The 15636-nt window shown below is 56.9% G+C and overlaps 1 protein-coding gene across 1 annotated transcript in view; it reads right to left on the bottom strand.

Moving 5' to 3' along the window:
- RUNX3 (RUNX family transcription factor 3) overlaps positions 1–7519 on the bottom strand; it is a 36541-nt gene extending 29022 nt beyond the window's left edge. The window contains exons 1-3 of the mRNA XM_086764977.1: positions 6933–7519; positions 5907–6063; positions 1221–1325 (exon numbers count right to left, since the gene is read on the bottom strand). Of these exons, the coding sequence (XP_086621103.1) occupies positions 1221–1325; positions 5907–6063; positions 6933–7193 (523 nt within the window). The 5' untranslated portion in view covers positions 7194–7519. The remainder of the gene's footprint in view (positions 1–1220; positions 1326–5906; positions 6064–6932) is intronic.
- Between the last annotated feature and the right edge of the window lie 8117 nt (positions 7520–15636).

Raw genomic sequence — 15636 nt, 5'->3', positions numbered from 1 at the left:
AAAAAAAAATCAAGGGGGGGAAAGAAAAATCCAACAAACCCTAACGTAAATGAAACCCCCTCGCCGAGGAAACAGCCTCCACCTGGCCTGACATCAAGGGGCACCGATGGCCCCCTGACAGCATCAACAGAAAAATATTTTCTAAAGCATATTTAGAAGGATCAAACTGTTTCCCTTCAATTTGGGCCCCGACAGCTTTACACGCGAAGGGAACAAACTCGGCTTTATAGTCCCCGGGGCGGTGCGGGGCGAGCGGGAAGGCGCAGCCGGAGCACAAGGCCGGAGACAGGGGCCCCAGGGGTGAGGTCCCACCTCGCAGGGGATCCCACAAAGCAAATGCTGCTCGTGCAAAAAGAGGAAACTCCTCCAGCCGACGGCGCCGGAGCCTTTCCCCGCGCTCCTCGGAGGACGGGAGATGCCAAGGTGAGCTCAAACCAGCCTGACGTCGAAAACCAACCCAGCGAGGCGGGTTCGCAGCCACCTTGAGGAAGGGCCACCCTCCACCAAGAGGCACCGTCCTGCACCCAGGAAAGCTGACGCGATCAAAATAAAGACGTTTCTGCGGTTGAATCATCTCTTTGGTTTTCTCAAGCAATGCAGCCCCCGGCCGCTGCCAGCCAAAGCCTTTGACAACCCAAAAGTGAAACCACCTCTAACCTAAAGGGAAAGGTGCTCTCCGAGCTCTCCCGTGCCCGCGCAGACAGACAGGCAAATACAAGCACGGTGCGGAGGAAACCTGCAAACATTTTCAGTTTAATCATCAACAAGTCAGCCACCGAAGCCGGGCACGGCGTCCCTGGTTTGTAACCCCTCCAGAAACACCCTGTGCACCTCCAGATTTGACTCCTCTATTTTTGCCATTGAAGCCCAAAGAGTTTTCCCCATCTCTCAACCACCACGAGGACTGGAGCTACAAAACCATCCCTCCATGATGGGATACGGAGCGCGGTCAGAGCGAGCAAGCAGCAGGGACATCCGCCATGCTCTGCCGTGCCGAGAAAATAAAATCAAAGTGGCCAAGCCATGCCCGCCACAGCGCACGCTCTCGGGGCTCACTCAGCCACACCAACGCTGCCTCGTCACCTCCACAAACGGTGCCTGCCCCGGCTGGCTTTGCCTGGGCGCGGAGGCATCCCGCGTCCTTCAGCCACGGAGTGCTCGGCCCCCCGCGTCCCCCCTCAGCGCTGCTCAGCGGCTGCCAAGTCAAACACATCACTTACTTCGTGGCTCGCGGGGTCCGTCTACGGTCACTTTAATGGCTCGGTGATAGGTAGCGACTTGGGTGGGGTTGGTGAACACGGTGATCGTCAGGGTAAAGCTTTTTCCTAAGTAGGGTGGGCAGAAATAAAAAAAAAAGGGAATTAGGATATTCACATGGGCTCACCTCCTGTGGGAGCAAAAGGCTCCTGCTGTAGCAAGCTCAGACACAAATATCCGCATCCACCGAACTCCAGCACACACATCATTTAATTTTATGAGACATTATTGCCGAGACACAAAGCTCGGCTGGCTCCCGCTGGGGTTCAGCTGGCTGCAGCCAAGAGAGGCTTGGACCCGGTTCAGAGCGGGAGCCAGGACCTTCTTGGATGGAAAAGTCACTTGTTGCCCCCTCCCCTGCCCTGTCCCTGTACCGACCCCTCCACCCACAGCAGCTTCCTGGTGCCCTCCCGCGCAGATGCTTCACCTTTTCCCATAGGAATCCAGCCCCAAAATGCGGCACTGGATGCAGGACCCCCTCCGCGAGGGATGGGTTTGGGTCCCGGCACCCACGGGATGCTCCTGCGGGAGCAAGCTGGTGAGATGGCACCAGCCCGCAGGCGCTGGCGTTTGCTGGGGAAGCCCGGGGCCTTTGGCCCCGCGGATGCACCTACACGGGGATGTGTGGAGGGGAGCTGTGCCGGGCTCTTGGAAACTGCAAAAAATGGGAACCAAATTTGGTCGGCTTCGGTCACCAGGCAGGTGGCCCTGCTGGCTGCGGGGACTGTCCCCCTCTCCCAGCCCTGACCAGAGAGCAGGAACCTGCTGCTGGGAGAGGGTTCAGGTGCCATCGTGTGGGCTTTCAGGGATGCTTCTGAAGCACCAAGCTTGTCACCTTTTTTTTTTTTTTAAAGAAAAAAAACCCAAACCAAACAGGCAAAGCAGTGAAAAGCTCTCAGGAGCCCAGTTTTGCAAGAACACAACAGTGGCCCCTTGCTCCAGCAGAACAGGTTCCCATCCGCAGCCCAAAAACACTTTCAGCATCACGGAGGCTGTTATCGTCCCCGCACCCACCTGCCACCCTCCCAGCACCCCAAGCCCATTTGCCTCCCGCACCCCTGGCACGCGCAGACCAGCCCCTCCGCCCTCCCCTCGCCCGATCCCGGCTGCCATCGCCCATCCGACGCCCGGCTGATGGGGGAGCAGCGGGAGAGTGGAGGCCACAGATTCGGGAGTCCCTTGGGTGAAGGGGGGAGGTTGCTCACGCAGGGGAGCAAACCGCTCTAACCAACCCCCCAAGAGCAACCCCCCATGGGATTTCAACAGTATTGAGAATTTGGGAGGCATAAACCCCAGCAGGAACGGGGCTGGAAACGCCCGCGCAATAGCCCTGAGCTCCTCCAGCTTTTATTTCAAATAAATACAGTGAGAAACCACCTCCTTTCCCTTTTTCCCCTAAAGATATCAACAGGTTTTCAGATGCCAACCATCATCTATCCACAGGGCTGGACCTAGCAAATCAAAACAGTATTTATACAGCTAGAAGAAAAAAAGAATAAACGGAAAAATGAAATTTTCTCCTCTGGAGAACATCCTGCAGTTATCCCAGGTCGGGGAGTTTCTCCACGGCAAGTGTGGCAGGGGAAAACGCTGGCTTTAAAGCAGACTGCAGACATCCGTCCCTGCCCTACCTCTGCTTTCAGCGCAGGGCTAAACACTGCGCAAACCTTCAGCTCATTTGCTGGCCAATGCAGAAATTTTCATTTACTTGTTTATTTTTAATTCTCCCAAACACAATTTGAATCCCCAGCGAAACGGTGGCACTGACAGCCTGCGGGGAAGAGCTGGGCTGCCGCGGGCTGCGGAGCGTGAAGGCTCCCAGGTGCCTGCACCGGCCACGTGAAAAACACCCAACACCGAGCGCTGGCTGGCAAAAAGAGTTTGCAGAACCGGAGTGCAGGGATGAGGATTATTAGGAGTAATTATTTCGGAAATTCCACAGGAGGAGAGGGAGCCCCTAGGTTTGCAGCGTGCAGGCAAGTCCGGCTTGCGAGACACACAACCCTCCCGCGCGCCTGAGGAGCCGAACCCAACAACTGCTTACTACTACATCTATTCTTTTTGTTTTTAATTTTTTATTCTCCATACAAAATCACTTCCCTGCATTTCAGTTCCCCCTCCTGCTCACTGCAGATACAAATAGGTCTCCAGGGAGGACGGCCGCAGCACGGAGCCGGCTGGGCCATTTCTGCTCTTAACAGCTCTCAAAAAATCCTCCCATGAATTGAAAATGACAATTATTACTCAGCATCATTTTTACTCATTTCCCACCTTCCTGGGAAGCCAGGCCAACGTTACTTATTCCCACCGTGGCCTGGCCCCAGTTTGCTGGCTGTGTGGGGCTGGATCCCAGCTCCTGGGTGGGTTTGGGAGCATCCACAGCTCCATGAGATGCTCCAGTGGGATATTCTGGCTGGGAGAGCAGGCATCACAGCATTGGCTTTTGTTTTATGTGGCACAATCTCCACAGGAAAAGCTTTTTAATTTTTTTTTAATTTTTTTTTTTTTAGTAAAGCATATTGGGAACTGGTCCTTCTCCCCTTGTTTTTCTTGCGCATGGCGATGGTTATTTTGGACGGGGGGGGGGGGTACGGACCTGCTCCTCCCAGCTCTCAGTGCCAGAGAATGATCCCAGACACGTTAGTACTAAAAATGCCCAATTCTGAACCATTTCAAGTTGTGTCTTCAAAGCGAAAGCCTGACTGCTTCTGATTTCACAGGGCTGCCGCAGCCCGGGCACAGGCGTGGGCAGCTCACGGAGGCGCTGGGCATGTGTCCGCACACGGGATTTACACAAACATTTGTACACGCAGAGCCCTGCTCCAATAAACAATTTAGCAGCAAATCCAGATTTCTGCCTGAATAAACGAAACCAGCACCAGGCTTCCAGAGATCAAGCCAAAGAAGGGAAAGCAAGTGTGACACCCAGAATAAAAATTGAATAGAAACAATTTTTCACGCTAAAGCAGTCTGAAAGAGTCCCTTGCTGAGAAGGCACGGCCGTGCACAGGGAGCTAAACACACGCTTCACGCTGCGAGAAAACCCCACTGTGCCGCCCTCACGCCAGCCCCATGGAGCCCCGACGGGGTTATTTCTCTGCAAATACTCCAAAGCCTCACCCTACAAGAATATATTAGAAAAAAAAAATAAAACAAATCAGCGCACTGGAGTTATGCTCCTCGCTCCGAAGCCTGTTAGAGGCAGCAGAGGAGTTTCCACTGTTGTAATAAGTGTTTGTCAGGACTCTGCCCGAGGAAGGAGACCACTCACCCGAGTGCTTCCCGAGACTGTAAACTACAGTTAATTCAGAGCTTGGGACTGCGGAGCAGGAAAGTTAATAATGAGTTCAAGAGTCAAGCTGAGATTGGGTTGTATTCGGTTTGGAAATTTGTGTGAGAAAGATTAAAAAGAAAAAAAAAACAAACCAGAAGAGAGCCCAAGAGAATAATTGATTACAGAAATGAAAGCTTAATTCATAAAAGAAAAACATTTTCCATCCATCAACCTGCAACCAGTTAAGTGGAGAGTTTTAAAGAAACTGCAACACGGAGAAGGAGCCAACAGGAAAAAGGAAATGTATGAAAGAATGTAAACTATTCAAGTTTCATAAAGAGGAACAAGTAAACAGTTATTACATGCAAATAATTCCTAACATCACTGCTTTTAATTAATACAGAGAAATCAAAATGTGTCTACATTGTGCGTGTATATTTGAAGCCTTTGAGAAAAGGCTGCCACATGGCCGTTAAAATTCAGCACTCTTATTTTTGCTTAAATGAACAATTAAGTGCTTCGACCTGCCGCAGTCATTGGTGATGAAAACGCCGAAATTCTGTTTATACTCTGAAATTCAGGTACAGCGCGGCTGCGAGGGCTTCCGCATCCCGCTCGCAGTTTTCAGGGGATTTATTTCACTCTCGTGATTTCCTTGCCGGTTTCTTTTGAAAAAGCCAGTGGCGTGGTCCATTTGAAGATAAATGATAGATCCAACCTCCAGGGCCAGAAAGTAAAAAATTCTCCCCCCCTTTTCCCTCCAACAAGAGACCACAAAACGAGTGAACCTGCCCCCAAAAAAGCACCCACACCCATTGAAATCAGCCCTGCCCGCTGTGCTCGCTCCGTGCCGAGCACTCGGTTGGTATTCTCCTTTAAACACCTGATTTTTCATTTAACAAAAACAAAACCAAAAAACCAATCCCGAGCTACCAGGTGGGTTATTGCCCCAGAGAACATTCACCTGCAGAGGGGACGCACCACGCATAAACTGGGGCGGATTTGGGGCTGCCTTACATGAGGTTTTTAATTTAATTTAATTTTATTTTTTTTTCCCCACCCTGCACCAGCCTTTCCCGACACCTCGGCAGAGGGAAAACCCCCGGGACGAGCGGGGCAGAGCCGGCGGCGGGGCCGTTTTGCAGTCGGGGATGCTCCCGCATCCCCCTCCCGCCTCCACCCCACATCCCCCCGCAAGGGCTGGGGCGTTCCTCCCTGCACAAGCCTATCCCGCAACATCGAAACCACCGGCCCGCGAGAAATACACCGTTAAAAATTGAAAAAAAAAACCCCACTTTTTTTTTTTTTTTAAATTTTTCCCCTCCCCTTCAAAAGGTGAAATTAAAAAGCCAACCGTTTCCCGGCCGGTACCTACCCCTGCCGCTTCTCCCAACAAATCTGAGGTCGTTAAATCGTGCCACTTGGTTTTTCATCACGGCAGAGGCGTTGCGGAGCTCGGCCGAGTAATTCTCGTCGTTCCCCGCCATCACGGTGACCACCGTCCCGTCGGGCACATCTCCGAGGGCCACGACCTAGGGCAGGGCGAGAGGATTTTAGGCTAAAAAAATAAAAATCAACGCGGTGGGAGCCAGCCTGCTCTAGGGTTCCCTACCCGCCTAAAAAAAAATTAAATAAATAATAATAAAAAAATATCAAAGAAAAACCAAAAGCAACGCGAGGATGGCTGGAAAATCGGAGGGGGAAGGAAAAAAAAGAGATTTAAAAAGCGGTTCAAAGGAGCGTTGGGCTTCTGCGGGGAGGGGAGGAGGGGGTCAGCCCGGCCTCGGCCCCGCCGGGTGGAATTGCGCTTTTATTTTGTTTGATTCGTAGGAAAACAATAAAATAAAATAAAAAGCGCTGCCGAGCACGGGACCCCCAGAGCTCCGCGCCCGGGGGAGAAGGGACCTCCCGCCCCAAACCGCATCCCCGCTGGGACTTCGCTGCCGTCCGGCCCGGCTCCCCCCCTTAATTTTTTTGTTTGTTTGTTTCCCCCAAACCGCGGCCCGCGGGGAGCTCGGGCAGCGCTGCCCAGTCCCGATGCTCCAGCTCTTCGCTTTCTTTTTCTTTTCTTTTTTTTCCTTCCTTTTTTTGGCAGATTAGATCTCCCCTTCCCTGCCTCTCTCCCAGGAAGGTAATTAACCTCCACTCTCATTAAACTTCAAAGTTGCCTGAGAGCTCCTAACTGTACGGAATATCTAAGATGCTGTGACCGCGGGGCAACGCGAAGACTTGATTAAAAAAAAATAAATAAATAAAGCCGGCTCCCTTCAAGGTGATGTCAGGGGCGAGTTAAAGCGAAAGGGGCAGAGGGAAAAAGACGAGGGGGTCGCGGCAGGGGGCGAGCCGGTCCCTCCGAGCCGTCGGGGCTACTCGCCCGCTGGCGACCGGCCCCGCAGCTTACCTTGAAGGCGACGGGCAGCGTCTTGTTGCATCTCCAGTGGGACGGCAACACCGAACACAAGAAGTTGGGGCTGTCGGTGCGAACCAATTCACCGGCGTGATCGGCCAGGACATCCACGACGGAGCGGACCTCAGGCCGGGCCCGGGCGGCCGGGGCGGGGGTCCCCAAAGCCCCGCTGTTCTCACCCATCTTACCGCAGGGGAAGGCCGTGGAGGGGGGTGTGAAGCGCCTGCTGGTGCTCGGGTCTACGGGAATACGCATCACAACGGCGGGGGTCAGGGAGCCGCCGCGGCCCCGGGGGGGTACAAGGAGGGGACCCGACGGGGCCCGGCTCCCACCGCTCGGTTGCGGCGGAGCTGGGGGACGGGGGCTGTCGGACCCCGCGCCGCGTCCCGGTAAGTCGCCGTTCTCAGCGGGGGAAAGCGGTCCCGCCGGCTCCCTCCCCGGCTGCGGGGGTTCGGTTCCCCCGTGGGTTTTCAGCTGCGGTTCACGGCCGCGCCCCGCCCGGGGAATGGAGGCGGGGAGCCCCGGGTGGAGGCACGTCGCGGTCGGGTGCCCTCGGCTGCAGGCGGCGTCCCCTCCGCCTGGCGGCCCTGAAACCGGCTCCCAAATGTCAGCCGCGCCGCCCGGTACCGTATTTACTGCCGGCCCCGGGGGGGGAGGGCGGGCTGTGCCTTGACGGACGGGGCGCCGCACCAATGGGGAGGCCGCGGGGAGTCCGTCACCCCGCCCACCCCCGCGGCTCCTTCGGGGCGGGGGGCGTAGCTAGACCGCCAAGGGGGCGTGGTCTGTGATGAAAAGAGGCGTGGACTCAGCTAAAGGGGCGTGGTCGACGAACCACGCCCCCTCAGCTGGCCCGTCGGGGCCCCGGTGGCTTCTCGCCGCCGCCGCCTGCGGTGCCGGGACGGGGGAACGGCGGCCATCCGGGACCCCCGGGACACGGACCCCCGACAGGGGCAGCCTGCGCTGAAAACCGCGGCTCCGTAACCTCCGCCTTCTGCCTTCCTCTCAAAAAAATTGACAACCGTCCCATCTCCGGCGGTGCCGGGGGTCCCGCAGCGCCCGGAGCCCCCCGGGAGCTCCCCCCAGGGCCGCGGCTGCGGGCAGGGCCGGCGGCTCCGGCCGGAATCGTTGGCGAGAAAATTCCCGGCGAAGCCACCGGTTCTGCGGGAACAGAACGAAGGCGGTGGGTGGGCCCGGCCGGGGAGACGCCGACCGGCGGGGTAGGCGGGGGGCAGCACCGGGGGAGGAAGGCGGGGAGGGGTCTCTGCCCGCGCTGCCCGGTTTTTCCCGATGGGGCTGAGCCGCCCCGGGCGCTGCCGCTGGTGTTTAGGGACCGGGACGCCCCGTCGGAGCGGAACGGAGCCGGTCGGGCCGCAACGTTCCCGGCTATGTGCTGCGAAACGCAATTTTCCTTAAAACAAAGTAAAATAAACCCCAACACACCTCAACATTTTAAAAATTCTCCTTTTCCTGATCTCCTTCCACAAACTAATGAAACATTTTCCTCGGCAAGCCCGGGCCGGGCTCCGCATCCCGCTGCTTGCAAGACCCAGAAAATCCCCGTGTTTGTCTAAAAAAAAAAAAATTTAAAAGAAAAATTTTTTTTTTTCAGCGAGGAGGAGCGGAGGTTCCCTCTCTGTTAACACCCGGGGCAGCGCGGGTGGCTGTACTGGTCCCACCCCCCCCTCGGTCCGTCGAACCGGTACCGGGAGCAGCTCCGAGCCAAACCGGCCCCGAGGGCCGACGGGGCCCGTGGGGTGCGGGGCAAGGGGCGGCCACCAGCCCCGCGTGCGGCCCCCTCTCCCGCAGTTACCGGCGCTGAAATCCTGCCCTTTTTAGGTGAAAGCGCCCGCCCGGTTTCGCTCTATTTTTCACCCCCCCGTCGTTCAGCAGCGAAGGGGGAACCCACGCAAAACCGGGAGCGGGGGGGCTGAGCTGCGGGCGGGGAGGGTCTGCGGGGCTGGGCTGCCCCGCTTTGCCGCTTCCCCTTCCCTCCATCCCGGTCCCCCCCCTCGGAGGACGGGGCACGGGTGGGACACACACACGATATCCCAGGTGGGCACATTGCGCATGCGCCGTAGTGCGGCCGCGCGGCCGCTAGTTGGCGCCGTGGCTCCGCCGTGGCCGCGGGGGCGGCTCCCCGACGGGGCGGGCGCGACGGGGCGGTCCGGGCCGCTCACACCCCCCCGCACCTTCCCGGACCTCTCCTGCCGCTTCCCGCTGCCGAACCGAGCCCCTTGGGGCTGCCCCCGCTTTCCTTGCCCCAGCCGCAGCCCTGGGGCACACAGTCACCCCCCGCCCCTCCCCAGCCGGGAGCTGCCCGCCCCGTCCTGCAGCCCCACACCGGGTGGTTTCGGGCCCGGTCCCAGACAGGCAAAGCCCGTCGCTGGTTTCCAGCTTTCTGTTCCCTGCTTCGGTCTCTTCATCCGTTCAGTGGCTGCTCATGGCCCTGCCGTCCATGGGTTCCTCTGATCCCTCTTTAAACCAGGAGCATTGTGTCGGAAAGCGTGCCTAATTCCATCACCTCGGTGTCCTCAAACCACATTCAAATGCCTCCCCAAAGTACCCTGAGTCAGCCACTGATGCTGGGTATTCCCAGGTGTGTGGGGTGCCCGCTCCCTCCCCAAAAGCCTCTCTCTCTGTCACCCTCTGTCCTCCCACCCTTGCTTCTTTGTGACCTCAGGGTGACAGGACGCAGACTCAGCCCCACAACCCGTGGCATCGCCCTGCACTTCTCCACTGCGTAGGTGCCAAGCCAGTTGCCTCCTCGCAGTGATACAAAACGAGACCCAAAACATGGGGCGGGGGCAAACGGGCTCCCCCCAACCCCAAAATGGCTGGTGACCCCCGGAGACACGGAGCCCACTCCTGCAAAGAGGTGTTCAGGTGAGCAAAGCTGTCCCAGAGCCACGGGGACCCTGCACCCTCACGGGAATTATTTTGCATTTGAATTCTCTTTTTCGGCATGGCAGGACTTGGGGTCTCAATCAGGGGGCAACTCACACACGGTTCTCGTCCTCCGCAAACTGGGAGACGCCCACACGTGGGGATTATTCCTCCGCCACCCTCCCTGCACTCCAGGGGAGGTTAGTGCAGTCTAAGACCCAGGATCTGCACGGGCCTCTTTTCAAACACTTAAACGCTACAGCTCACATCGCGGGGAGGTCAGCAGCTCTTTAAATCATTACTCCCTGGGACTGCCTCCCTTCCCGGCTCCTCTGTAGTTTTTAATTTGTTTGAGCCGCTGTTTAGCAGCCGAGCCGCTCGTTCCGAGGGCGAGGAAGTGAGCGCAGAGGCTCGTAGGAAGCTTTCTATTAAAAATCCGTCACAAACGCTGCCTCAGACCTCTCAGGAGCATGGCGCTCAGTCGGGCCAGGCGGGCGTCTGGATCTGTTTTGTAGTTAAGGGAAGGGGATCTGAGAGCAGCATGTGGGGAGGGAGCGTGCTATTCATTCATAAATCAAACAGCAGATGCTGGGTCCAAGGGGGTGCACGACGGTGACAATTTTTAACCCCTGAGCGTCACTGCTGAAACGGGCTCCCACGGGGCGATTAGGGCCGCTGCAGGCAGAGGTTCCTGCGGGAGGAAGCTGCGAGGCTCGGAGGAAGAAAGAAGGGGAAACAGAGCGGGGAGAAAAGGCAGTGGCTGGCCCAGACATAAATCAGGGAGAAGCCTGTGCCCGGGTGAGGGACCAGCTGCGAGAGCAAGCAGCCTGTTGACGACTCCAGCAGAGCTGCACTGGGCTCTGCTCGGCGGCGCCCGCTGTGCCCCGGGCTTGGGCGATACCCGCGGTGGGGGAAACCCTCCTCAGCACCCGCTTCCAGGGCCAGGGTTGCGGCTTGACATCAAATTCCCAGCCGGGACGTCCATTAACCCCACGGGAGCTGTGGCTGCCCGGTTCCACCAGCCCTGACGCCTGGTGCCCGTGGCCCTTGCTCGGGGCAGCAAGGGGAGGAAGACTCCAGCAAGAGTTTTGGATGCTGGCATGAAGTGCTGTCCCCTGGGAAAATCAGCAGGAGGTTGCCACCCGGTTGCCTGGGACCAAGTTTCCTTTGCCATCACCTGAAGGACTAGAAATGGCCGCAGCCAGAAAAGCAGTTGTTGACTCTCCCTGCGGCTTTGGGGTTTGCCTGTCCTCCCAGTTCTCCCCGTTTTATACCAGTGCATTTTGTTACCAGCCCTCGCTCACATCAGTATCCTTGGGGAGACACGCCACACGCATGTGGGCCCACGCGCGCGTCCTCAGCTGCTCGGGAACCAGAGCGCTGAGCCCCAGGCACCCGCACCAGGGTGAACCAGGGGCGATGCTGCTGCCTTCGGGGGATTTATCGTTTCGCAAGGGGAGCCAGGACCTGCCGCTCCCCCGGCACCAGCCTTGAGTGGGCACCCTGCGCTCCAGGCATCGCACAAACACTCGAGCGTGTGCAGCGCCGACGGGAGGAGACGGGGTTTTCAAAAGCTGCGAAGTGACTTAGGAGCACGAGTGCGATTGACGTGAATCCCGTGGCTCTGAAGTCACGAAAGTGCCATTCTTCATTGTTCGGGACGGCGATTCTCCGCTCCCCACAACAGCCCGACAATGAGGAGCATGTTCAGGGCTCACATCCTCTGCGCTATTGATAGCACGGGCGAGTTTTTTGGAGCGTGGGTCCCATCTGCCACTTCCACTCCTCTTTAAAAGATCCTAATGACTGTCAGATCCTTTTAGTTCTTAATTAATTTCAGAGTTCAACTGCAAATAGGAAACAAGGCAGCTTTTGCCCTTACGCATATGAATATTACTGTTCCATTTAATGTGGTTACTGGTGGAATGCTGTTATTCATTCCTGCCTGCAATAAAAGCCACATGTTTTTAAAACTTTGCACTTGAAAAAACTTTTAGGAAAGAAATCAAGTATGTTTTGTATGCATGGCATGAGATAAAAACTAGTCATAAATATTCAAAGAACAGTTAGAGCTTTATGCTTGATTTAAACAAGTGAACAGAGAAGTACGACGGTTGAAGGGGAGAACGAGAGCCCAACGCTCCTTTAAGAATGTGCTTATGCGGAGAAAAGGAACCATTCGTGCAAAGGTTATGGAGCACCTAAGGACATCCCATCTCCTCCAGAAGTGCCCAAAGGTGGATAACACAACTGGAAACATCGGGCTTTGTTCAGAATCATTCAAGTTCATGGGAGTTTCTCTCTTTTCTGGGTTTCTGAGGAATTTTAGGGGGGTGCGATGCCTCCTGCCAGATGCTACAGGGAATGAGGGCTCTTCGTGCATGGAGACATCTCCAGCGTGTCCGGTCCCCACGTTGGAAGGCGGGTGGTTGGAGGTGTGGTGAGTGTTTTGTGGGGCACCTGGCACCCTGGACGGACCCTCCCCGGAGCCTGGCACGGCCAAAACAGTGAGGGCAGGGACAGAGCGCTGGGGCGTGGGGCAGTGCCCGTCCCACGGCCGTGCCACTGGAGCCCGGGGCGGCGCTCAGCCCTTCAAAACCCAAAACGCGACAGGGGGAGAAATAAAAAAAATTCCAAAGGAAAGAAAAAGGGGAAATGTCTGGATGGTGAAAAGAGGAACTGAGGCACATGACAAAGAGAAAAGTAGAACGGGGTGGACACAGAAAAACACGACATGATTTCTAATTTTGAGGAGAGGCGCTTGAAGGAGTTGCTGTCACGGAAGGGCTCCCGGGCAGAGTGCCGAGGGCCAGGGTGCAGGGAAATCCTCTGGCACGTGCCGAGCAGAGCACTCTTGCGACTTGCAAAGGCTGCAGAAAGCAGTTTCTGGTCTCTGGAAACAGCTGTGCGTGGGCAAAACCACCCCATTGCTTGTCCCCATCCCAGGTGGGGTGGGAAAATCGACCGGAGCAGCGGCCGGCGTACATGCTCGAGCCTGGCAGGGTGAAGCGAGGCTGTGCCGGGCTCCGGCCGCTGAGCGAGCCCTTTGGGGAAGTCAAAGGTGAAGAGAGAGAAAGTGAACTTGGGAACCACTTACACACCTCCCTGCGAAGGGCACCCGGCCGTTAGCGAACCACGGCCAAAGGCTTGGCTGCTCCGGGGCTGCTGTGTCTGCAAATACCCCTCGGACACGGGGGCAGAAACGGGCGCTCCCCCAGACCAGGAGAGCGGGAGGGGCTGGGAGCAGCCTGTGACGGCGGCAGACAGGGAACTCCGCTTTCCCTTTTGGTTCAGGTCTGAGAGAGCGTCTCAGGGTCACATCTCGGCAAAAGCAGCTTTACAGGCAAGCGCAAACGCACTGTAGCCGTTTAACTTCCCTGCGGGACATCAGTGTCGCGAAGGGAGCTCAGCCCGGTCACCCCTTTAACCAGGCTGCCCACAGATGTGCGTTCCACCATGGCCTCGCGCATCGTTTGCATCTTGCTCTGAAGAGGATGATGAGGCTGTGCCGCCTCACCTGGGTCGACTCCAGGGCAGTGGAGATGCCTCGCAGCAGCGTTGCTAAATTTCCAAAGCCTTTTCTGAGAGATGGAGAGTTTCCCTCCTCCAAACCTCAGCCTGCAATGTCTCACTGAGAGCCACTGGCGTGCCACAGTGACCTGCGGTGACAGGGCATCTCCTCCCCTCCTGCCTCAGCCCCAGTCCGTTCCCCGTCCCCACGGTGGTTACCCCATTTCTCATGCCTGGGCTGAGCCCCGACGAGGCAGAGCCGGCGGGCTGGGAGGGAGGCAGATCACAGGAGGTGCTGGATAAATGCGTGGTTTACAGAAGTGCCTAATCCAGCAGCTTTCATCCGCGCGAGGGTTTTCCCCACCTGTCTGCGGGCAGATGAGCTTTGCAGAGCGGTGCCAGCGCAGGGTAGCTGATAGCTGGTCTCCAGCAAGAGAATGTCTTGGAAAAAACCCCAAAACTGATATTTAAAGGGAAAGATCAGGGACGGGAAGAACGGGACAGGTTGGAGAATGGAGCCTGACAAAGCTGCGAGGTCCACACCAAGCTGCATCGCATACCGCTGGAAAAATGCAACCGGGAGGCTGGCAGCGCGTTCCTCCAGCCACTGCGATGCTGCCTGGCGCGGAGCAGCAGCAAACGGCCGGCAGCGTGCAGCTTGCCTGCCCAGCACCGCGGGCACATCCTACATCTCTGCCCTCGGTCGTCACCCCAGGTCCACCTCCCTTGGGTTGCTCCTCCAGCCACTTGCCCACAAAATCACCGGCTTGTTAGCCCTGCCTTAAATAGCTCAGGGCAGAAGATAGAGAGGAGGTGCGGGCTGGCTGGCAGCCCTTTTGCCATGCCGGTGCCACGAGAGCACCCTGAACATTTCTGTCCGTGCAATACATCAGCCCTTTTCCACAAAAAAAATACAGGCCTGGGCAGGGATCAGCTCTTCCCATGCGAGGTGTTTATCATCCCTGTGTGACCAGTCCCTGGTTTCTCCCGTCTCTGCCAGACTTTGTGCCAGCCCACAGGAGAAACAGTGAAGATCCTGCAGCAGCCACGCGAAGCAACCTCAAACTCTGACCTGTCTACAGCAAAGTACTTCTGAGGAAACCGGCCTCTGGTTCTAGTTGCAAATTGTCCTGCAAGCCTGCGCCATTTTTTCCAGGTTCACTTGTTTTTGCGGTTATTCGCTGCTTTCACCTCTATGAACGTGATGCTCTTTCGCAGCGGGGCTGCGGTCAGGCCACGACTAGATGGGCTCCGGGTGACGTTGCTTCTGCTCTTTCCTCAGATTATGTTTTCCAGTGCAAACATTTGCTTTGGTATTTGCCCTTCCATAAAGACTGTTATCGGTGCAAGTTTGCCCAGCATCCCTGACCGGTGAGTTTGGTAGTTGCAGGGTAGCTCCAGAAAAGAAGCCCCTGAGAGGGTCCCAGCGAATTCACCCAGCGCTTACGCATCCCTTTAGGCACAGAACAAACCCCAGGCTGGGGGAGTTAGTCACAGGCTAAAAACGACGCAGAATACTCCCTTCTGGTTTCTGGCTATGAACTCAGACAAATCAAAGGCGATGATATTTAGGAACTGCTGTTAAGTCGTCGTTTGCTCCTCATCCACCTCCAGCAGCCAGGAAAAGGACTTGCATCCGCTCGCCTCCGTCAAACCCTCGGCCCTGCACTCATCAGCATGAGGTCATTATTTTTTTTTTTTGCAGAAGTTTCTTATAAAAGTTCGTATGCAAGCAGGAGGTGCCTGTCTGCCTGGGTCAGCTGGCTGACACCGCGAGCAGATGGCGGCCCAGGAAGTTGGAGCGGTTCAGGAGCAGGTTGGGCTGGAGATGAGAGAAATGGAGAACTTGCCCAGACAAACGGTAGCGGCTTTCAGTCTCGCACGAGCAGCCGGCTCTGCGGGGAGAGAGGGGATCTTATCTGCAAAACACCACCTCAGCCGTGTCCTGGGGTCTGAGCCGCTCCGTGCCTGCCTGACCCTCCAAAATTAGTGGTTTTGGAGAATGTTTTTACATTTTTCTCCTCCAACCGAGCTGCGGGCCCTTGCTGGTGGGAAGCGTGGGCTCTGGGAGGAGGCATCAGTGGGGGAAGGAAGATGGCTGGGTTCAATCCACAGCTCCGCCGCAGCCTTTCCCGGCAATCCCAGACCTGCTGCGCAGGGCTGCCCAGCCAGCGCTTCGGTTCCCCCGTCTCCCACCCCTCAGCTGTGCCAAAACCCCCGCACCAGACCCCTGCCACGCAAGAGGGTTCCACATCCAGCAGCAAGGAGCCCCCTGTTTCAGCCAGTCCCCCCAAACGTGAGGCGA

This window comes from Chlamydotis macqueenii, chromosome 22, assembly GCF_036417535.1.
Source record: "Chlamydotis macqueenii isolate bChlMac1 chromosome 22, bChlMac1.mat, whole genome shotgun sequence".
In the NCBI taxonomy this organism is placed as follows: Eukaryota; Metazoa; Chordata; class Aves; order Otidiformes; family Otididae; genus Chlamydotis; species Chlamydotis macqueenii.
Note: the sequence above shows the minus strand (reverse complement) of the source record. Positions and strands in the feature narration are given on the sequence as shown.